At 34.1% G+C, this 25,182-nt stretch overlaps 1 protein-coding gene across 7 annotated transcripts in view; it reads right to left on the reverse strand.

The window, feature by feature from the left end:
- Positions 1-25,182, reverse strand: part of CSMD3 (CUB and Sushi multiple domains 3) — a 1,192,082-nt gene that overhangs the window by 308,847 nt on the left and 858,053 nt on the right. For all 7 annotated transcript variants that reach the window (XM_032415697.1, XM_032415696.1, XM_032415695.1 and 4 more), the window contains 2 exons: positions 15,248-15,404; positions 1,325-1,516 (listed from right to left, as the gene is read on the reverse strand). In XM_032415697.1, coding sequence (XP_032271588.1) covers positions 1,325-1,516; positions 15,248-15,404 — 349 coding nt within the window. The remainder of the gene's footprint in view (positions 1-1,324; positions 1,517-15,247; positions 15,405-25,182) is intronic.

Below are 25,182 nucleotides of genomic sequence, written 5' to 3' on the forward strand. Positions count from 1 at the left end.
AATCCCAAGCTTTGTTAATTTAGGTTGATTATTATTTTAGATATTACCTTCGTAATCTATCCAAAATCAGATGCCATCTGAAAAGAAAGGCCTATGATTGCATTTTGGTTAGATAAAAACATGTTTGCTTCCTACGTGAATCAATGTTTCAATAAACCAACAGAAGTCTTGTGACATCAAAAACACTGTGTAATTAGATGCAAGGCCTTTAATGACTGGAATTTCACTTTTTTCTTCTTGCATTCTCGTAGGTTTTGTGGAGATTCATATGTTAGTCATATCAACTGACAAAGAAATTTGAAAGGTTTAAGTTTCCAAACTCATCAGTTTATATACATTAAATATGCACAGTATTTAGATATTAGTTATACCTTAATAAAGCGGTTACCTTTTTTTTTTTTTAAAGTTTAGGTCGATTTTATTTATATGGGCCTGATGCAGAATAGATTTGTGCCTCCACAAATATGATCAAGAAATAAGAATGGCTAAAGAGTAGCTGCATGTTTGTTCCCTATTAAGGAGTCAATGTTTTTTGTTAAAATGTTTCCTTTTGTTGGCCTAGCATTCAAGCCAGACATCTATTTGATCTTTGGAGCAGAAAGAAAACAAAAACCAAAAACCAAAAAAAAAAAAAAAAAACCCTAAACAAACAAACTCCAAAACTGGCATCTTTATGAACACTTTTCTATCCACCCTCCTACCCACACATACCCATTCATTAACTGATCTATAATTTGGCAGTACTCCAGCTGTACAATGAGATCATGATCCATTCTCTAGCTTCTTGTAGGCACTATGTCTGGTATCACTTGCTTCTTCTTATTGAAATTGGCTAATTATGTTATGCTACACACACATCAGAAAAGCTTATTACTTCCTTAGATTTTTGAAAAAGTATATATAAAAAGAAAGCCTTTGAAGTTATTAAGAATAGTTCATTGTTTTTTAATCTACCTTGACACCAGGACAGGTGATAATTTTGTTTATTAAAACAAATCTAATCGATGTGATTCAGTAAATGTGTATGATAAGAGTCTTAACATATTTTTGTAGTGAGTTAAATCTTGTATCAAGAGACGAGAATTGAAATGACTCCATACGACTTCATCCATGTTGTACAAAAAATGTACTTACCAATGAGCTTATGAAAAAGACCCTTTCACTTTCCATTCATTTCCTCTGACAAATGTGAGCTATGAGTTCGTGCACTTCATGATTTAAGGTATGAGTTGTGGGTGGACAGATAAGATCACTTGAAAAGGTATAGCACATATGGATAACACTTCTACGGAAATAATTATGAAGATATAAAAGAGGATCCTACCAATACAGGAAGGCAGAGGATAGTCCCACGCCCTTCTCTCTCCTGTCATGCACTTGAGAAGGCTACTGCCGTGGAGAGTGTAGCCTGGATTGCATCCATATATAATAGTGCTACCGGCAAAGTGGCCTTGGTCACTGATCTTGTATCCAAATTGTGGAATGCCAGGATCCTCACAATGTGAAAGTTCAAAACCTGTGATAAGAATACAAAATTATTAAAAGCAACATTTAACAGGAAGATTTAAAATTGTACAGTCTTCTATTGTTTTTAACATAATTACTACTTTTTCCTAATTGTATTACTCTAACAATATTTAATTCTGATAGTATTCAGTAGCCATAAAGAGGTTTTTTTTTCTTGAAAATTAGAATTTGCTGTAATTTTATTGTGTGATTGTAATTTTAAACTTTAGCAACGATACCCCATGGTCTAGATAACTGTATCATGGCTTGTTATAGCACTAAGTTTCTTGCTTACCTCAAGTGAATTATGGCTCACAATAAATTCTGACCAATGTGTCTACTAGGATTATATCATCAAAATTTTAAAATTCAGACAAAACATGTGAAATCATAACTGTCCAATTTACAGGTATGTCCCTTGCAAATATAACTGTAGATCGCTTTACTTTGATAACATTGGAAGAAAATCATAGTCTCATATTAAAAATACAATTTTTCAAGAGGTAATATAATAATAGTATTCAGTTTAAAGAACTATGAATTTCTATATTCTACCTTCTCCAAAATACATAGCTCTCAAAAATTCTCACAGGAAAACAAAAACAAAAATGTATCAAAGCTACATGTTATCATTCTCTGGTGCAAAGAAACTATTTTTGTGTTCAGCAGTTTGGGCTTTCTGAATGAATTTTGCTGGAAACTTGGTTTCCTGAGGTAAGAGTAACCCTGAAGAAGTTAATTTACAACTAACTATACCAGAAGTGAGAAAATGCCGGAGAGCTTTACCTGACTCTAGAGGAGGTTTCTACTTTGAGGGCTAATCTTTATACTTTGAGGGAGAATGAAGCCCAGGGCCTTACAGACATCTCTAGGTTATAATAACAGGAGACATAGTAGGCTAACCTGACTCTTAGAGATATGTATTTACATTCCAGAGGTTAAAATGAGAGCTCAGGATCCTTTCCATCCCATCTCCAAGCAGCAAGTGTCTTTCTCCCTCCTTTTGGGAGAGGAGGGGAAGTCAGCTGCCTTAAACAGAGCAAGTCCATTTTTCTTCATCCCTTGTCCCTGGCCACTCGTGTCGATTTTGCCATCTGATTTCCATCATGTTACTACGGGGGTAAGGACTGGGTCAAAAGAGTGGGGGCCACCCTGTTATTATTATTATATTATTTAAATTATAAGTGTTCATCTGTCTAGATCCAGAAGGCCTTGTGTGCATATGAAGAATAAAGTCAACAAGAACAAATATTAAAAACCTAACAATCATGGCACAATTCACTATTAAGATTCTGAAAGAACTAGAAAAGGATACTTCATGATTTAAGCATGATTGTAGTAATCAAAACTAGGCTCCTTAGCTATGGAGTTCTCATCTTTTTTTTTTTTTTTTTTTAAGATTTTATTTATTTATTTGAGAGAGAGAGAACATGTAAGCGAGAAGAGGGTCAGAGGGAGAGAGAGAAGCAGACTCCCGGCTGAGCAGGGAGCCACATGGGGCTCACTCCCAGGACCCTGGGATCATGACTTGAGCTGAAGGCAGACACTTAACCTACTGAGCCACCCAGGTGCCCCTGGAGTTCTTGTCTTTAGTGTCTTACAAAGTGTATAAATGTAAGATAAATAATAGAATGAATGTGCCAAAGATAATTTGGTGCAATTTGCACCAGTTACAGCTTCTGAGACTAGAGGACTATAAAGAATATTCTAGAGAGCTTCACGAGTTTGGAAAATCTGTGATTTCAAGTCAAATAATGTTGGAGAAAAAGAGAACTTTTATGTGTGCAAATCATATTATAAACAAAAAGATTTGCATCTCTTTTATAGGCATAAATCTGTGACCAAATTAATCTAGATTTGAACTAGAAAACAAAAAAGCATGTATTAGCTCAAGTATGTCAAATCACGAATTTGCATCACTGACTTCCTAGAATGTCAAAACAGATATTAAATCACTAAAACTTGCATATCTCCAAGTACTGAATATATATGATAATTTCAGTATATTGAGGGATACATCACCTCTCAGAGAACATAAGAAACCCTTCCTACTTTCTTCTTTCAGGCCTTAGCCATTTTGTTTTCCTGCTAACTCATAGAATTACTTTGCACATTTTAATTATTTTACAACCATTTGCTTCTTTTCTTTGTTTTTCTAGAGAGTGGAATTATTTCATCCCCCCGCCCCCTTTTGCCACAATGCCTTCCCAGCACAAATCTTGGCACATAGAAGGTGTTTAAAGATTTTTGTGAATGAATGTGGATTTTTAGAGGCAATTATCTTGAGGAGACAACTGAAAAAGAAACTAAAATAATGCTGATGAGAAACCGAAGTTTATGAAACAGTTAAAAAAAATCTTCAGGAATTTCCTGTACAGATCAATTTGTGGCAGTTTCATTGGGGTGAAAATATGTTAAAATAAGGTAAATGTAAACAGCTTCAGAAAGAGAACCAAACAAGAAGTTAGAAGTCGTTAACTCAAATTGTGACAAATATGAGATATAAAGGATACATGGTCAAGCAAATCAATCTTTCAAATGCAGAAGCAGAAATGGCAGAAGTAGTAACTTTAAATTTTCAGGACACATTACTTTGCATGGATCTGCATACTTAATACTACATTTAAAGTGTCCTTACTTAAAAATTACAAGTTTGTATGCCTTCTACCAGACATAATATTCAGTTTATCATTCAAAACGCTGCCACTTCTGAGTTTTATCATATACCATTTATCAAAATAAAAATGGAAATCCTTTTTCAAGGTTTATTACCAAATTCATCCTTCCTTAATCTGAATGTTCTGTAAATGTGGTTGGCAATTGCTGGTGATGAGGTAAAATGGAGATATTCTTTGTAAATTAAGATAATTTATAATACTTTGCATTGTAGATAAAAATGCACATGGACAATAGTATATAAGCTACAAAGCACAACATAATTTAGTCCAATTTGGTAGAATTATTGTTGCTTATTCATAAATATTCAGATCTGTCTTATCTTTATGGAAACATTCAGCTGCCAGTCTTTTCACTGAAAAGCTCAAATACTTGAAACTGACAATTAAATAAAGATGTGTATGAAAAATCCCATATACGTAAATATTCACCATTCCTCCTGAAATTTGATACTCTGATGAAATGAAAATTTCTAGAGCACAAAATGAACTGAAAATCCCCATTACCTAAATCCTTTTGACCTAATGAATGACTTTTAAACTGAGATTTAATTCCTTTCCTGCCACCATTAGTATAAGGATTTCTAATTTATTTTTAAGTCATTATTTGAAACCCACAAAAGAATACCAAGAATAACAAAACAACTTCACCATTTGGCTGTATCAGATTCTAGTATCATTGTGGCTTCAGATTAATATTAATATTATTTCAGATTAGTTTTCAGATTAATATTCATATTAATTGATTCATATTCACATATTATTTTTAAGAAATAAATATTATAAGACAAGTTAAAGCTCCTTTTTCTTCTCCTCTCAGTCCTTTTCTGATTTTTCCCTACCAAGAGCTAGCAAATATTCTGAATTAGTATATTATTCTCACACCTATTTTATATTTTTATCACATATCTATATATCTATGAACAACGTCGTATGTTTTGCACTTACACATTTTTAAAAATTTTATTTAATAGAGAGAGAGAAAGAGAGAGAGCGCATGTGAGCATGAGTAGGCAGAGGGATAGAGGGATAGTGACAATCAGACTCCCCGCTGAGCAGGGAGCCTGGACCTGGGGCTCCATCCCAGGACCCTGAGATCATAACCTGAGCCAAAGTCAGACACTTAAAACAGCCACCCAGGCATCCTGTAAGTATTTATACATTTTATAAATTATAAAATTATTTTTAAATTTCTTCTGAGGCTTTATTTATTGCCCAGCATTATATTTTAACCTTTATACACACACACACACACACACACACACACACACAGACATCACACATACACATTTTATTCATTTTAACTACTCTGTGGTATTCCATTAGTAACATACTCCAAAATTGATTTATTTATTTTCCAACTGATGAGCATTTACATTGTTTTCAATTATTCCCTGCTACAAAAAGGCTATATTTTTTTGTCTCCTTTTGCACATTACTAACCCATGTAGGGATCCAGAGTTCATTTTGTCCTAAGATTCCATCAAAATCTGCTAATCTGCTTTTTAACTTCTGCCTTGGCCTACTGAAAGTTAGTTGAATTCCTACCTCAACATAATTCTGTGCAATTTGTTTATGAGCAATAGCTATGTATTCACATGGGGTAATGTCACATGGTCAGCAGAACAGTAATACAATAAGGCTTACAATATAAATATTTGAAAACTCAGGCTTTGAATGTAAGTCAGCATTTCTGATGGAACTTAAACCAAGAAGACCTTTATATGCTTTATTTTTTTGAAATTCAGTTAAAATGTAAATATGTACTTAATATTGTAAACGTTACATTTTAGAGTATTTAATGGTGAATTTAGATATGTTAGATGTATAGACCAAAACTAAGAACTTTCAAGTTGTTAAATAGAAAGGAAACAGGTTGTTAATAAGGGAACTGAGAAAGCATGTTGGCTAAATACAGTAAAGAATCACATCCTTTCTGAAACTAAAAGCATCAAATTTTAAATAATAATGCAAGGAAACAAAGATTAGATTATCCTATCATTTTAATCTCTATTGAATTCTTTGATGGATTTGGTTCATAATATTTAGTAGAATAATCTATAAGAATTGTATTTAATGTTTGATTACTAAATTCTATTTAGGCCATGAATCTTGCAAGAAATCGCCTCATTTTAGAATTCTTTATATTTAAATGAGGATGTATACAAAGTAGAATGTCAATTTTGCCACTCTAAAATTTGCAAGCGTGGAAAAAATATGAATAAAATTCACAAGCAGGAAATTGTCCACAGTCATGCACAACAGCTGTGATAATCCTCTTTGATTCAGACATAATAAAGAATATAATAGGAATAAAGAGAAGAAAGTATTAAATGACTACACATTCCTTTTTTCTCACTAAACTAATAAAAAAAGGCACAACTTATTCCTCACTAGTCAAACTCTGTGAAACATATCAAACTTTGAAACCACAAACTTTATAAGAATGGTTTAAGAAGACAATCCTTACAGTTTTCAGTATATAGAAGTAAAACATTTCAACAAGCAAAAGTTTGTGGAAATGATTGATACACATTTCCAACTGGAGGAATAAGAGATATGGTAAATAATTTTTTTTTAATTTCTGATGGTCTAAATCCTATGTATAAAGTTCTGAGTAGAAAACATTACTCACAGACTTTCCTATATTTTAATCTGTTGGGCATGAAAAAGTGAGTGATATTTTTAAATAGGCTAGCTTGTGTCTTGCACATCATACATTTGTACATCATTCTGGGATGGTGAGATTCAGCTTTGTCTGAACATTAATTTTTAACTATCAGCCATTTTGTATTTGGCCAAACTGTGGAGTTGGTGTATTCTAGATACATCTAGGAATGGAATTTTACTAGATATTGCCAAATTACTCTCCTAGGTGACTTTACCAACTTGCATTCCCCAAAGTTAAAAGAGTTTCATGTTCTTCAAATTGCCATCAGCATTTAGTATTGTAGAGCATTTTAATTTTTACTAACTTCATGAATATGTAATAACATATTATTTTAGGTTTTTTTTTCAATTTCTATTAAGCATTTTTTGTTTGCTTACTGCCTACCTGAGGCTACTTTCGTGTGAAATTTTCTTTTCATTTTCCTATTAATTTATAGGATTCCTTTCTATAGAGTTTGTATTTTTCTGTTACATATATTGTAAATATTTCCTAAAAATGTCTCATCTTTCTACTTTGTTCATGGTGTGTTTTGCTATAGGGCATTTAAAAAAATAAATGTTGACTGGGGTTTGGTCAGGAAAATAGAAGGCACTTAGACATTTTGAATTGCTAAGATTCCGTACAAGAAGTAGGTACATCTTTATTCCTCTTGTATTGAGGGAAAATACAAGAAATGCAGACAGAGTGAAGGTCAGAAGACCACTGCTGGCTTTCAGGACATCTTGGAGTTCAGGGAAGCTGCTGCCACATAAAACCACCTGTCAGCCTCACACTCCCACCTGCTACACCGATAGACAATAATAATGGCTTCTCCATCCGTTCCACCTCTCGGCTCTCACAGGACTGCATTTAACCGGCAGAATCTAAGTAGAGATCTTCGCTGGCCAGAGTATGAGAAATACAGTTGCCAGGTTTTTAGTCTCTACACACTTCAGGGAAGTGCTTAGAAGGGCAGAGATGTTACTGATTATTGGCAGGTTTTTGCTTGTATATCTTGTTTTAGAAATCTTACTCCACCTTAAAGACACCGCTGTTCTAGGACACACTTTTTTCCCTAAATATTTTATTTTATTTATTTTTGTAAAGATTTATTTGAGAGAAAGAGATAGTGAGAGAGAGCACAAGTCGGGGCGGGGAGAGGGAGAGGGAGAAGCAGCCCTGAAGAGGGGCTTATCCCAGGACCAGGGATCCTGACCTGAGCCGAAGGTCAGATGCTTAACCTACTGAGCCACCCAGGTGCCCCTTTTTCCTAAATATTTTAATGTTTTTATACTCCCATGTAAGTCTTCAAACCCCAATAAATTAATTTTTATGTAAGGAGTATATTACTAGGTCTTTATATATTTAAGTTCAAACCTTACAAAGCTTTTGGGATGTCAAAGTTATAAAAATGACAGTGACTATTTTGTTATTTTATTATGAAGAACTATCTAATATTATCTATGTAAGTGACAGATAATCAAGAAATATTTCTTTAATACCTTATATTACATAATGCAGCATTAGTCAGTACTTCCTTTATTACCTGGTTAATTCCAAGTTTTAATGAGTAGAAGAAATGCCACATGCATCTGTTAAGTGTTTATGGGACACAGAACAACATGGAGTAACTTTGTTGCTCCCTTGTAATTTATTTATTCTCTACTTGCATTTGCATTAAATAAACTATATCCAAAGAATAAAGTTAGAGTCAATAAGTCATCTGATTATTTTTCATGATTAACACTGCCAATAACATACTAGTAATTAGAGAGTTTATATAGGATAATTTATTATATATTTATAAGGTTAGTACACAAGAAAAGGCATCACAAATTAGCTAATGCCCATCATTAATTTGAATATAAAATTTGAAATGTGCATGTTCCATGTGGATTACTGAGTCATTTCAAGCAACAAGACTGGGAGGCTAAAAGGGTCCAAATATAGTCGAACTTTTTCCCTTGGGATAATGAACATTTCTCCAATAGGCTTTTTAGCAAATTAAATGTGCAGAGGTGATAACAAGAGGCCCAGAGATAGTGTCTAATGTCTGGGCATCATGGCCATTTACCAGATCAACTTTTGAGAAGACAATGCTATAATCCATCAAAAAGGTGCGATTTAGCTCTGTAATGGATGGTTGCTTAAAATACCCAATCACTTTCTACTGAATGAAAGTGGGAGAACTACAAATGAATAGAGCTAAAAGAATCTGCAATGAAGCATTACTTCAAGACATTAAGTTTAAAGACTACACAAACAACATAAAAGACAGTAGGTCTAAGTTATTCCCTGATTGTAAGTTTAGCCAATAAGAAAGCATTCTGATTCTCAGGAGTAAAATGATGAAAGTGTCTTTGGAAAGAATTGCATTTACTTTTAAAAATATTATTTGTTTTTACATTTACATCAACAATAAAAAAAAATAATTAATCCATGGAATTTCAAATATAAAACATCCCAAACTTGGGTTGGAGATAATATAGTATGGTGATTAAGAGGCAGAGCCCTTCAGCTCAATTTCCGTATCTGTACTTGATAGCTTTGTGACCTTGGGCAAGTAGCATAACCCTTCTGTGCTTTGTTTTCCTCTTCTTCTAACTGGGGATAATAGTACCTTCCTCATAGGGTTATACCTTATACATAGTAGAGAGTAGATAAATGCTAGCTGTTATTTTTAACTCTAATATTTAAAGATATGCTAGTGTTGAAAGGTCTCTTTGTACCTATTAGGTAAAACTCAACCCCTCACTATAGTCCACCTCACCCCTGACTAGCTTCCACGTTTTCATTTTGTCCCATTCTCCTTGCTCATTCAGTTCTACCCACACAACTTAAGCTCAGGTCTCTCTTGAGCCTTTGCACTTAATGATCTATCTGCCTGGCACCCTCTGCCCACAGATCTGTCTGTGGTTGTCCTTTCTTACAATTCCAAAATCAACTCAAGTAATACCTCTTCTGAGATGGAGTCCCTGAACCAACTAGCTACAGTAGCCCCATCTCCTATATTATCTTTCCTATTGCTCAGTTAGCAGTCTCTTATCCTTTGTTCTTATCTTTCTTTTCTGTCTTGTCCCACTAAAAATTAGCTCCATATGAGCAGGAACTTTGTATATTCACTGTTCTCTTTATCTCCAGGGCATAAAACATTCCAGAGGGGAAAGACAAACTATGATTCCATAATAAATATAATTCCAGTACAGGAATAAAAGGGAAGATAAGACATATGACCAAATAGAAATGACATTTCTACAACTTAGTCTTCAGTGAGAGAGATTCAGTGAAAGACACTGGATTTACAACTGCCTTCTTGAAATGTGCATTGAGGGGCTGAAGAAGTCTGGTGAGGTTATCCTATCAGGTTTTGCTGAGTTCTATTACAGAGTGATCCAGAACAGAGTGATACTTTAAGAAGGATACTATAATGATATCTTAATTTCTGATCTGTTCTTCCAACTTTAGAAGGAGATGGTAGTTTTCTCTCTCTTTACTCCCCCATTCCCTCTAGGAAATGCAGCTATGCCTTTAGGGGTCACAGGGAAATTGTTGACTAATTTGTATTAAAAAATATGTTTCATCTTTATCTTTATTTGGGATGAGTTTCAGATTTCTCCAGGGCAAGAGCATATGATAGCCATTAATTTGAGAAGAATGGAAGAAGGGCCTGAATCTAAGAGGGAGTCAATTCTGAGAGGTTGAGTAGTGGGATTGATTCCCTAATGGTAGTCAAGGTCTCACCAAGTTTATCATGCCATTTTATACTCAACCAGTGTAGCTATCTAGGTTTCAGTTGTTCTAGTCAAACTTGATAGAGCTGACTGAGAAACTTATCTGGGAGAAGGATAGCCCCACAAAGGCTAAATAAGATTATTCTTGACAACTCTTTTTTTTTTTTTTTTTTAAAGATTTTATTTATTTATTTGAGAGAGAGAGAATGAGAGACAGAGAGCATGAGAGGGAGGAGGGTCAGAGCCTGATGTGGGACTCGATCCTGGGACTCCAGGATCATGACCTGAGCCGAAGGCAGTCGCTTAACCAACTGAGCCACCCAGGCGCCCTATTCTTGACAACTCTTAATGTTATGTTTTTGTTATGTTTATCTTAATGGATAATGACTGAAGAGATTTAATTTGCTTTAGAAAAATAAAGGAATGGGAGAGTTTGTCCCTTCAAGTGTGGTGTAGCATTTTCACAAGTATGTATATAATTTATTTATTGATGAAGAAGAGTGAAAGAAGCTCACTGTCTTCTTAGTGTAGTAGAGCTAAAATTATTAATAATGGGTAAACCAAATGCTTTTCCTTTCTAAACACCCAAGAGCCTGGGCTTCCATAATACCATAATACCATTAATCGCAGAGGCATATATTTGATGCAACGTCTATGGATTTATTATTTTTTTTTTGGAATAACTGTTAGAGTTGTACATTGTAGTAGACACCGTAAGTTGTATTCTCAATATCTCTTCTCTTCTTCCTCACAAACAATCTGATTTTGTTCTCAGCAGTAAAAGAATCGTATCAGGCAGTCTAACATGGTGGTCTAATACTAAGTCAATTATTTAGTCTGCCAAATAATTCATTTCCCAGCTTGTCTTGCTGGGAAATCCAGGTATAACCACATGGCTCAGTTTTGAACACAGAGATAAGAGAATGTCTGACAGAAGAATTTCATTGCTGATAAAGGAGCATTTGCGGTTGGCACTACCTGTTCCCTCTTTCTCCCTGCCTTGAATATGCCTGGAGTTAAAGTAGCATCTTGTGACCATATCACAAGCATTAGGACAAAAAATGAACACTCTAGGGATGCCACAGAAGAGAGCTAGGGGCAGGACACTTGTTGCCTAGGTTGGACAGTTGAATCAAGAACCTACCTACCCGTTTCTCATCTTTTGTCTTATATGAGAAAAATAAATCCTGGTTATTTAAGTTATGGTTAGGTTTTCCATTACTTGAAACCAAAAGCAACATCTCAACTACTGTTTCCACTGGTCCATTTGCTACTCTTAATGATTATATAATGAATGGGCCAATAAGACAATTGAAATAAAAGGTACCTTAAAAAGTTCTGTTCTAAAATATTTCCTCATTTTTTTCTCAGCTAAATGTGTTTCTCTCTACCTAAAACTGAAAATAACCAGGCAACCACACAAGGCAACAAAATGGACAACAGAAAGACAGAGAGTGACTATCATTGGATAAGATACCTGTCATTAGATAAGGTTGCTCATAAAAGGCCTGTTTGTGTTAACGCTAGAATTGTGAGGAGCTAGGTAAATGGGATTAATCCGAATTGGATTATTTGCTGTATTTGCCTTGAATGTGCTTGACAGGATCTTTCTAGTAGTCTCTGTGCCTTTCTTTATCCTATTCTCTTTACCTGGTATACTCCCCACCATTTCTTTTTGCGACCCACCAACCCAACCTTTAATACCATCCCATTTATGAATTCTTACTTGATCTGCCCTAGAGCCAACTGTTCTCTCTTCTGTTTCTAATTCTCTTAATGGGAATCCTGGGAACTCCTCTACATCACAAAGGGTTCTCTTAGATGTTTCAGAGGCTAAGTTTGGATAATTGTAAGGAGGGACACAACACAGAATGGCAGGGTAGAATTAGATTTAGAAATAACCAGATACAAGAATTCATATACAAAGACATGGTCTTTTACATTTTCCCCCATGTTTGGGCACCTTAGCAAATTCTTTTATGTTAAGAAATTAATTACTGCCTCTAAGAAGTTTATGAATATTTAAAATATGTGCCCTTGTAGAATCTTCTTCTATAACACAAAGGCATTTTATAAAATCAGTATTCAGACCACATGTTAATTTACTAAGAATATGTAAAGAGATGCAATTGAACTAAAACTGACTAAAGACATGAAGAGAGGAAATGGCCCCCTGAAGAAGTATGCACAATATGTTTGCAAAAAAGTGTAACGACAGTACAGTGTGATAACTTATATTAGTTGAGAACAGAAACTTCTGCAAATGAAATGTTAAAAAGTAAGCTAGCTCTGACTGAAGGAGTCAGGGTAAGTAAGCATCAGTGGGAAAAGATCAAAGATGAGTCTTAAAGTTCAAAGGCTCAGTTGATGCTTCGGTTTGGGGGGCACACCAATGACAATTGTTAACCTGTAAGAGAAAGCAGCCTGGCACGGGTGCTATGGCTGGAAACAAAAACGTATTTGGAGAGTGGGAATAAGTTTCCATAAAAGCTAGGAAATCTGGGGTTAGCTATTAAGATAATGCAGGTATGGAGAAAGATTGCCATTGTCAAAATCAGAAGTACACCCTTGGAACAAATACAATTAAGGACAGATGTGTTACTAATTCCAGGACCCTCCCCAAAAGGGGCTCAGAACACCGCTGTTGATTCAGAAAATCAGAGGACCCTTCGCTGACCTGGTGATATCCACCGATATCACAACTTGGAAGTAGGCTATATATTTCAGTTCCAGATCTGAGACGGAAACATTTTAGTTTCAGTTCTGAGACTGAAAAGTATTTATAGATGTATATCTATGCTTTAAAAAAAAATAATTGCTTTTATATTCTCTTCCCCATTCTACAGCTTTCCATCTTCATAATGACACACATTCTATAATGAACAACTAGAGTCATTAAGAAAAGAAGAGTGATTTCAAATATTTGCTTTTTAAGATGTCTCTTTTGACATGTAGGAGCTCATACCAATGACAATAAGATCAATGATTTGACTCATTCTAGACACCTAACCACCCCACACAATTTTAAATGCAGGTATGTCCTACAATGTCTAATATCTTTGCACCAATAATTTCACGTTACATAGAATTTAAATATCCAGAAAGGAAATCTAGGTTTTTTTCCTATGACACCCATTAACATTTTAGATGAGGAGAAATGCAAAATGATGCAGAGCAAAGAAAGATCATTATGTAAACAGTGAGCCATGACTTGAAAAATGTCAGCAACTCTGTTACAAAACAGAGAAAGGGGCAGAGAAAAGCATATTGAAAAAATGTGCCCTTCTGAGCAGATCACACCAATTATATTTGAGCAATAATTGTCAATACTATTACTTTTAGTATATCGCATAGTATGGACAACATACTACGTGATATACATAGTAATATCTGTAAACACAATTTGCTTGGATTTTCATTTGTCTTTGGAAGTACTTCATAAAAAATTGCATTGTACACAACAGTTCTCAGGATTTAAAAATATGAATTGAACATTCATTTTGTTAATTTAGGTTTTGTTATGATAATGATGTAACAATTCTAGCATAGGTAGAAAAAAGCCTTGAAATAAACAGGGAGCAAGAGTAATCTCTTACTTATATGCATCAGATTTTTAAATACAATACAATTTTAATATAATATACTCTCTTGTCTCCTACTTCTCATATCATATCATTAAGAAAGAATATTTTCACAAACAATAATTTGATTCAAATTCCCTTCAGGATCTCATATCTTTGATACTGTAACAATTTTAATTTTCCAGTTTCTGTAATAGTTTCCATTCATCTGACTTCTTGAGAAAATTTATAGGGGTCATTAGATCTTTTTCAAATATGCTAAAAGTAAAGATTTCTGAATGTTGTTGCTTAGTTGATTTTCCTAAATTAAATGACCATTCTGCACTTCCAAGAACTGATTTGATCTGATTCTTAATTTGTTGAACACACAGCCAGTTTTACATGAGCTTTACTTTCTTAGTGTACTATCTTTCTTAGTGTACTGTCTTACAGAGTAGAAACTCAATAGATATATTACTTGAATATAATTTATTGTTGATAGATATAATAAGTCTGTTTCCTATATTATGACACTGGTAAAATAAATTCAGTTAATTCATTTAACAATTGATATAACCCATCAACCCATGGTTCTCAGTCTTTGAACTCCTACTTGTTTAATTGTCAGAATAGCCAACTGAAGTATAATGCAATAGTTCTGTATGAATTTATTTTTAATAAATCAATTCAACAAAAAGCAAAACAAAATAAAAACTTAACTCTAATGTACACTCATCTGAAACCATCCAGTTATCATTAATGACTGTCCAACATATAACTACACACATTGCAAACATTGAATTTTCATCTATTAAAAAAATAAATTATGTTTTTAAAATATTGGATGGGGAGAATACTGCTATTTTAAAAATACGTAAATAAATAAGCCGCAAATTACTTAACCATTCTGAACCTTAGCTGTTTCAATGTGAAATTGCAACAGTTAGAATACCTGTAATTTATGGAATTGTTGTTAAGGTCAAATAAAATTATATATATAGAAGGTAGTTTTACACTTCAAATTCACGATCAAATGTTGGGTATTATTTCATCTGGTAAATTGCAATTATTTAATAAATACTCAGCCTCAGTGTTTGGCCATTTTTTTTCTTCCAAAATACTTACTGGTATAGACAAGTTGAAAACCTTCATCTGTCCCTTCAGAATCAGAATTAAATTCTAGCCAGAGCTGATTTGAAGTACTGCTAAGTGTCAATCCTCTCATAGATGCGCCAGTAAATGCACCTAGTAGATGAGTCGTTTTATCTTTTCCATCATAAATCTGCAAAACATTTATAATTAAAAATGTAAATGTGCCAATAAAAACCAATTCCAATCATGTGTTTATATTTATGAAGAAGAGGAAATTATCATATTCTTCCTAAATCAGATCACTCATGTTCCCCAAGGACAATTACATATATTAATTCCTACATATATCAAGCTAAGAAAGTTAGAATCCACATGGATAATTTTAAAATTCCAAGCTCAGTATGCCTTAAGTACTCATATTATATAACTTTTGGTCTTATTATAAAAATAATGCTTTTTTTTTTTATGGCATTTCAAATTGAGGATATCTACAGAAAGACTGGTTTCCAAGGTTGATTGGTTGTTTTTCTGCAACTTGCTCAAGAGGGTCAAGTACCTGTTTTTCTAATAACATAATTAATATAAAATATACTTGCTTCTTTTGCAATTTCTATAATTTACCGATTTCCTTTAACTTAATCCATTTTTGACATGTAAAAAATATTGAGTACCAAATGTTTTTAGAAACTAATTTTTTTTTTTTTAAAGATTTTTATTTATTCATTTGACAGAGAGAGAGTCAGCGAAAGAGGGAACACAAGCAGGGGGAGTGGGAGAGGGAGAAGCAGGCTTCCCGCGGAGCAGGGAGCCGGATGTGGGACTCCATCCCGGGACCCTGGGATCATGACCTGAGCCTGAGCCGAAGGCAGATGCTTAACAACTGAGCCACCCAGGCGCCCTAGAAACTAATTTAACAAGACAAAAACATACAAAACAAAACTGATGAGTCTCAAACATCCCCACGTAAATCTCATTCTTCTGAAGTTGTAACTTCTCATTATATCCTAATTTGCTTTTCTTTTATCCATTCATGACAGACATCTCTCCAGGTCAGTAGATACAGACTCTGCCTTTTGAGAGCTGTGCAATATTTCACACAGTGACGCTACCACAACTATCATTCCCATATTAATAAATTCAAGTTTTTTGTTACTAAGAGCAATACTGAAATAAACACCTTTTACATAAACCTCGCATTTTTTTGGTACTTGTATTTTCATAAGAAAGTTTCCAATATATGGGATTTTTGAGCTAAAATGTTCAGATATAGCCATATTATTTCCAAAAAAGTATACAGAAATTAAGTGGAAGGTTTACCAACATTGCATGTTACCATTCTTTTGCCTTTAGGCATGAATTTTCAATGGAGCACTTATGCCCCACTCCCCCAAGGCAGTGAAAATTGGTTCTTGCTTGTGATGAAGTCTTATGTCTTACAATGATTAGTAGTGCTACAAAGATCACTCTATCTGACCAATTTTATTCTATAATATTTAGTTTCATGGGGTTGGGGGCTCATTAGATGAATGATAATGAATAGAAAAAGTTGAGAAATGCTGCTCAAAGTTACTTATCTCCTTCCTGAAACTGCTTTACTTCTAACCTGGTATTAGTGTAAAAATTATGTTGCTGAACTCCTAAACCAGTGACCTTGCCGTAATACCAGTGTTCCCCCAAAGTGGTATTCATCATGTTCATGTTCATGTCATGTAAAAAAAAGCAGTTAGGGGACGCCTGGGTGGCTCAGTCGGTTAAGCCGCTGCCTTTGGCTCAGGTCATGATCCCAGGGTCCTGGGATCGAGTCCCACATCGGGCTCCTTGCTGGCGGGGAGCCTGCTTCTCCCTCTGCCTGCCTCTCCCCCTGCTTGTGTTCTGTCTCTCTCTCTGACAAATAAGTAAAAATAAAATCTTAAAAAAAAAAGAAAGCAGTTAGATGTACGCAATGGAAATTTTCATTATTATTATGCTAATCTGTGTGATAGAATTTTCTTGGGCTAAATTTTAGGGTTTAATTTTATAATCTATGTAGAATGTTTTCTATAATTTATAAATGAAAATTCTTGTGTAGTTTTTATATTTTTTCTTTTTTTCAAATCTTTATCAGGTTTTTTTTTTTTTTAAGATTTTTATTTATTTATTTGACAGAGACACAGCGAGAGAGGGAACACAAGCAGGGGGAGTGGGAGGGGGAGAAGCAGGCTTCCCGCGGAGCAGGGAGCCCGATGTGGGGCTCGATGTGGGGCTCGATCCCAGGACCCTGGGACCATGACCTGAGCGGAAGGCAGACACTTAACGACTGAGCCACCCAGGTGCCCTTCTTTATCAGGTTTTAGTATTCAATTTATGTTAACTTAATAAAATAGATTGGGAAATTTTCACTGTATTTCTAATATCTGGATTATTCAAATAAAATAACGAGACTTTTTTATTTACAGGCTTAAGATTTTTTCAACTCAAGAAACTATCTTTGAGTTTTTGTTTATTTAATTACTCCTTATTTATATGATCCTTTTATTTTCCACCTAGAATGCCTATTACTTGTATGTTAAGTCTCCAAAACTGTATTGTAATTCTCCTATCTTTTCTCTTCGCATCTATCTTTCCCTCTGTATTGTAAACAATCTTCCACTGGATCTTCCACATGAACAATTAGATTTTCAGCAGTGACTAATCTCTTTTTAGGGCTTCTATTAAAATCTTAAATTTTAGGGATGCCTGGGTGGCTCAGTCCATTGGGCGCCTGCCTTCGGCTCAGGTCATGATCCCAGGGTCCTGGCATCAAGTCCTGCGTTGGGCTCCTTGCTGGGTGGAAAGCCTGCTTCTCCCTCTGCCTGCCACTCCCCCCTGCTTGAGCTCTATCTTTCTCTGGCAATTAAATAAATAAAAGCTATAAAAAAATTTATTTAAAATCTTAAATTTTAAAATCATTGGTCAAGCTTTAGAAAGTCTCTCTTCTCTCTCAGCACTTAAGATTTTTTCAAAAATTTTAAATTTATTTTCAAATTTCTCTTAATGTTCCCACAGTTTGAATTCAATATATACCACCTGCTCCATGCATTTAATTTGGTCTTTCTTCCCTCCATTACTGAATTCCCCTTAAGTATGTATTTATGTATCTTTTGCTATTTATAGGATTTTATTTCCTTATTATTGATATAGGATTTAAGTGTTATAAAGACTAGAGATAAAATTTTGTTTAACATTCTATAAAAATGTAGCTTGTGTTCAGGGCCCCTGGGGTCCTCTTCAAACCACATTACCCTATGCCTTTTCTGCACAGGAATTTTGAAGTCTCTATCACCAGGACCTTCTGCTCTTTCCCTATGTCATTGAGGGAATCTGCAGCTTCATAGGCACCTCCAGGCTCCACCAGCTTATTTATTGTATTAGCAATAAATTAGAGAGGAAGGTAGAAATAGAGGGAGAAGGTTGAGAGCTGAACTCAAGCCAACATGGTCATGGAATTCCTAAAATAAAACATTTTACTGTTCTCTCCCTTCTTTTGAAAGGTTTTTCTGTCAATTATAAACAAAAAAACAACAATAAAAAAAAGTGGGTTGACTGTTTAAAGCACTAGTTAGAGAGCTGCATGGACAAATTTCCTAAAATTATACAGGAGTACCTTGAACACCCTGGTGGAACTTACCGGACAAGTAAGTTTCTGTTTTAGTTATCAGCAAGAAGTTATTTATCTTCAACAAAGCTTAACCAAATGTTGAGGTTTGTTAGCTCAGGAATTTTGTTTTTTTATTACATAAGAGTAAACTTTTGATTTCTTAAGAACAGTAGTCACCAGTGATAATTCAGAGACAAGGCAACACGCTTGCTGGAAAACCCTTTTGTGTCTGTGAGTTTCAAATGTTCAATATTCTCAGAAACTGCTTTTGAATACATTTATTTTATGACTATCTATATAATATAGTTCATAAGTTCTAAGTTTAGAGCTATAAATTCACAAACAAACCATTTAACCAGCAAATCCAGTGGATCTTATTTGTGGTTAATATTGTCTAGGTAACCCCAAAGAATATTTTCCTTTTATTTCCCTTCTTTTCACCAGCGTGTAACTTCATTCTTATGTTAAATATAAATAATTGTTTCTTGGGTTCAACTAGTTCTGCTTTTATGCATGGATACACTGTAGGAACTTCATTTCTTAGAAATAGCCAAATAAAGGGGCGATATAAATTAAACAACTAATTGATGTCAATGAGTAAACAGAAATTGGTTCTTGAATTCTGTTTTCAATTTTTTTAAAAGTCTCTCCTAATGTTTTTCTTAAATTTTCAGTGGTAATAAAACAAAAAAAAGTTGAATCATGGGAGAAACCTTCACTTTACACATGAAAATCATTTTTTATGTAACAATGTTAAAAAAGTAACAAAATAATTCAACTCGTATTTAGTTCTATGCACAGTATTAGGTGCTGGGAATAAAATTTAAAAAAATCAAGACATCATTCTTAAAATGAAGGGAATTTAAAAAATATCGTCTGTCCCCAGAAAGACATTTACATTGTGTCTTTCTACTTTTTAAGTGAGAAGCATACTTTTTTCTTTTCCAAAAGAAACTGTCTTTAATACATCATTTTAAAAATAATGATTGAAAGAAAAAGAATGAAAAGGGCTAATAGTAAAAAATATATATACATCTTAAACCCAGCAGGAAGGATCTAATTCAGCACCAAAATTCATTAACTACAGTTTATTTAACAATGTAAAGTCAAGAGGTAGAAAACAAATAACACAGAAACACCACTATAATCATAAAAGTAAAATGAAGTGTGATAATTCAACTATGAAATTTTGGAAGCATGTATAGAGTTATTAAATCAAGATGAAAAGCAAGTGTTAATTAGCAAGGCTTCAAAGAGAGAAGAGTTTTATAGTAATGATCAAGCCAATGCTATTTAACTTGTAAATAAAATCCTTCAAATGTATTCAAACACGTATGGAAGCATAAAGGTAATAAGAAATGACAAAGCAGTGTAGCCAAAGGCAAATTACTTTGGAAGTGGACATGGATGCACGTATATAAATAAAAAAAATAAAACGAACAAAGTGTACATTTCATTTAAAAGTAAATTTTCAGGGATATCTGGGTGCCTCAGTCTCCCTTTGGCTCAGGTCATGACTTGGGGTCCTGGGATCAAGCCCAGCATCAGGCTCCCCGCTCTCCTTCTCCCTCCACCCCTCTCCTCATACTATCTCTCTCTCTCAAATAGATGAATAAAATCTTTTTAAAAAAAGTAAATTTACAGTACAGAGTGATTATATTGGGTCTTACCCATAAAACTTTTATTTGAGATCATTACTTTTCATATTTCTGTTCTGATTAAAGTCAGGATTATTAAGTATGCTTTTATTTATTTGGGCCTATTTTCTTTTTCCTTCTTCCTTTTTTTTAGTTCATTATTATTATTTTCAGCATATGTCTTAACACCTATTTGTTTTTCAAAAATTTATAAATCTAAAAAAGAATAAGATAACTGTATAATATATATTTTGTGTTGGAAGGGAGAGGATTCTGGTGTTTCCCATTGAAATATTTTCAGTTACTTAGCATCTAATTCAGATAATGAAGACTCTCTTTAATGTCAAATTTTAGAATTTCAAGTTGATTTAAGAATTAATATCATGAAAGGCATTGAGGGCTTTTGTAACGTTAATTAAGCTCCTTGATGAGGCTCTAAGTTGTCAAATGGTTGCCATTAACCTGGTAGTCTCATGATAGAACAGACTAGAGTTGCCATGTTTCAGTTATCAAACCTTTTATAATGGATCAGGGCCTGAAATTAGTTTTGGTGTACAGACCCTCCTAGATTTGGAAGGTCAAACCCTATCATAATGAACTGCTTATTAACACTCAAAATTGTGTTTTTTGTTTATAATAAATGCATGATTAGAAGGCATAATCTCAGTCACTCCTCTAATGAATTAGCAAGTCAGATGTTATCTGAACCCAAGAGCAGAAAGTACATAGAAAGTAAAATCAAAAAAGAGAAATCACACATGTACATATGTATAATCACACAAACCTGCAAATTATTCCCACTCATGAATATTAGAATTTTCATTTTGGCTGCTTGTTTTATAGGTTGATTTGGAAATTTAAATAAAGTTTTTTTTTTTTTTAAAGATTTTATTTATTTGACAGAGAGACACAGCGAGAGAGGGAACACAAGCAGTGGGAGTGGGAGAGGGAGAAGCAGGCTTCCCACCAAGCAGGGAGCCCGATGTGGGGCTCGATCCCAGGACCCTGGGATCATGACCTGAGCCGAAGGCAGATGCTCAATGGCTGAGCCACCCAGGCGCCCCAATAAAGTTTTTCTAATAAGGTGAGTGAGATGTCAAAGTTTGAATAAAAAATAAAAAAGAATAATTTTTACAATGGTTGATGAAAAAGCACAATGTTCTAAACCTTATGCTCTCTCCAAAATAAAATGAAACAGAGCAGAGAACTTTTGTTCAAAATAAAATATTTATGTCTTTAAAATAGCCATATAATGTGCATTCAATTACAAGAGCTAATATATTTTAGTAAAGGAGTTTGGGACACAATGAAGAGCGAGCTTTTCAGGAGGCTTAGCTTTGTGATTATATAACAGAGTTGAAGTCCCAATTCTACCTTTAAAGCTGTCTGGCCTGTCACAAATCATTTCACTTCTGTTATACTCAGTATGGGAAAGAATGAAGGGTTTTATGAGGTCTAATATAGCACTCTTGACAAATAAATATTTAGAGAGTGCTTTTGGAGGAAGAGATAGCAAAGGATTACCAGTGAACAAGCAAAGTTGGTAGATATGTATGGTGGACATATGAGATCTCTGGTGTGCTAGAAAATGTTTAACAACCAGCTCTCAGACAAATAGAATTGGTGAATATATATACCCATACATACTTTAAAAAAAAAATAACTTTTATTAATATAAAGAGAGGTAGACAAACTTTTTCTAAAAAAGAATTAGAAGATATTTTAGACTCTTTGGGGGATCATATCTCTGTCATAACTACTCAATACTTCCATTGTAGCACAAAAACAGGGACAGATAATATGTAAATGAATGAACATGGTTTTCTCCCAGTAAAATTTTATTTATAGAGATGGGTGTCAAGACCAATCTGGCCCATAGACTGTTTGGGAATCCCTGATTGAAGGGATGTGTAGCATGCAAGTTACAAACAGCAAAAAAATTAAAAAAAAAAAAATATATATTAATTGCTGCAAATTCCATAGATTTTTACAGAATACTTTCAGTGTTTTTTTTTTTGCCAAATTTTTGTATCTGCAACTTATAATTGCAACTGACAAACAAAAATGGTTCCTAACTGAATATTGCTTGATTTTTTTATGTTAACAAGATAAAGTAAAGCAATGTAAAAACAATGTTGTATCAGAAAATCATATTTACAAATGACAGGAGAAACTTCTTAGCTAAATTGAATAATAGTTTTTAATTCCAGAAAATATGTATTCTTAATATTTTGGTGTTATTCACAACAGAATGGCTACAGACAAAACCCATTCTTAAACTTAAGTATAGATGATGAGCAAAGCAATAGATCAAGTCAAGATCTGTAGTGTTTGTCATTTTCTGCAGTGTAACTACTCCTAGTGTTGCCAATATCAAGCTATCAATGTGATATCTCTGTATGCAGAGTTGGGAAAGGATGGACAACCTGCATAGTATTTCTACCATAGAGATATAATATACACAGCTCACCTAAAAAACACACATAATAATAAAAGTAGTAAAATAATTAGGAAATGAAAAGTTGTATTTGTTACCTTTGTTTTTAATATAACTTAATTGTAATATAATTGTAATCTAATTTAATTTAATTTTTAATAATGGCTATGTTTAACAACTAGTTCACAAAGTTACTGAAAATTTAGCAAAACGTTCTCACAAGTAGTATTCCCAAAGACTAGCACATGGGTTAGGAAATAAGCTTGAAAATAATACATCTTGAAAAACAACAACATTTTAATAACTTTCTTTTCATGCTGCCAAAAGAATGTTATTAGAGTTATTAATCAAGTCCTTCAACTACCTAGTTTCCCATAAATATGACAATTCTCTTAACCCCTTCTTTCAGACTCTCAAAACCAATATTAAGTTATTTTACTGACTCTTCTCCATAATCACCCATTCTGTCTACATTTTGCATTAGACATAAGTCTTTAAACTACACAATACTGAGTGTGGTAAAAAGATTGCCTTGAATTTTGTCCCTGCTACAGTCCCTTATCTAAACGTAGTGCTCAGTCTTTTTCTGAAAATAAAACCAGACATTACAACAACAAAACAGAGATAGTATTTCTGATTGCTATTCAGCTTTTGTCTTATCAGGCTGAAAATGGCAATTACTCACGGGTGATTGTTTAAGTATACATATAATAAACACCTCTTATAAATATTAATTGAAATAATTATTTAATTGAAATAATTAATTAAATTATATATTTTGATTGAGGGTTTGAGAAATTCAATATTCTTGCCCATTGAAAGGAACAGAACCAAGGAAGAATATATTCATAATTCCCAAACCTGGTGTTTTTCAGATAATCCAGAGAGCTTTATAAAAATCCAAAATTCCAGGCACAGACCAACTCAAACAGTTTTCCTCAGATCTACTGAATCAGAAAAATCTGGTAGTGGTGCCAGGAATAAACTACCTAGAGGAGTCATATGATCAGCTACATTTGATAGAAACTTTATTAGTATGGTTGTATATAAGTAAAGTAATTTATGGAAAGTGGAGGGAAGGAAAAGAGTGGATGGATGACTAAGTGGATGACATCAGTCTGGATGGCGCGCTCTTAGAGAGGAAAGTGTATGTGTGTGTGTGTGCACGCCATTTCTACCTATAGATAAAGTTGATACACACACATGCTTTTATTGTTGTTGTTTTAGTCAGAATCCAATACAGTGATATTATAGAGTAAATGCAGCCAGAAAAAAAAAGCCTTGTCTAAACCTTACACTCATATAGAGATTACAAGAGAATGTTATTCCCAAGAACATAGCCAATCCTACCATATAAAGAAAAGCAATGTTTTTCTCTCAGTCAAGGGGCAGAGGGTTCTATAATGGGCTATTTGTTTTACTAATTTCTTTTTTTTTTTTTTTTAGAGATTTTATTTATTTATTTGAGAGAGTGAGCATGAGCAAGAGAGTAGAAGCAGAAGGAGTAGCAGAGGGAGAGAGAGAAGCAGAGCGGGGAGCCCTGTGCAGCTTGATTCCAGGGTCCTGGGATCATGACCAGAGCGGAAGGCAGCCACTTAACTGACTGAGCCACCCAGATGCCCCAGTTTTACTAATTTCTTCTGATTTCCTAGTCTGAATGGAGAAAGAGCTGACTGCACTAGGTGTAATGTTGGAAAATGCTGGGATGGGGATGGGCTCTCATGGACTGGTTTGCAGTGAGGGAAATCACCCTGCATCATGAGAGGACTCTGGGCTCCTTAGTCTTTGAAAATTAATCATCCGTCCTTTGGAGGGCACATCCGTCTGCTTTGTGCCTAACTGTGTCTGTGTCAGTAGGTATTTTTGAACTAGTCATCCATGGGATTAATGGGAGGAATAAGACAACATATAAGCATTTACATCTTAAACTGGTGGACAGACCATGTAGACGACAGAGTTGGAGGTTAAAGCCCATGCCCAACTGTCTCTCTACAGTGGCTTGCTGAAGCTATTTTGAAATAATTCAGAATAAACCCAAAGCAAGATTATCAGTAAGGGGTGTTTCTATTGTAATATTTAGTAGACAATCTTTTCAACTTGGGGAAACATATCTTTATTCTAGGAAAGTTACAAAAATCTTTGCTGGGGATACACATTTTCATGAAATAAAAATCCTTATTTATTTAAAAATCATTATTTAAAGAACCTTGAATGTGACATGCACTCACAATGTCACTTTTTGCTGAGGTTTCAACCATTCTCGGGTAACACAGGTAAC

The sequence above is a fragment of the Phoca vitulina genome, unplaced genomic scaffold (assembly GCF_004348235.1).
Source record: "Phoca vitulina isolate PV1807 unplaced genomic scaffold, GSC_HSeal_1.0 scaffold18, whole genome shotgun sequence".
Lineage (NCBI taxonomy): Eukaryota > Metazoa > Chordata > Mammalia > Carnivora > Phocidae > Phoca > Phoca vitulina.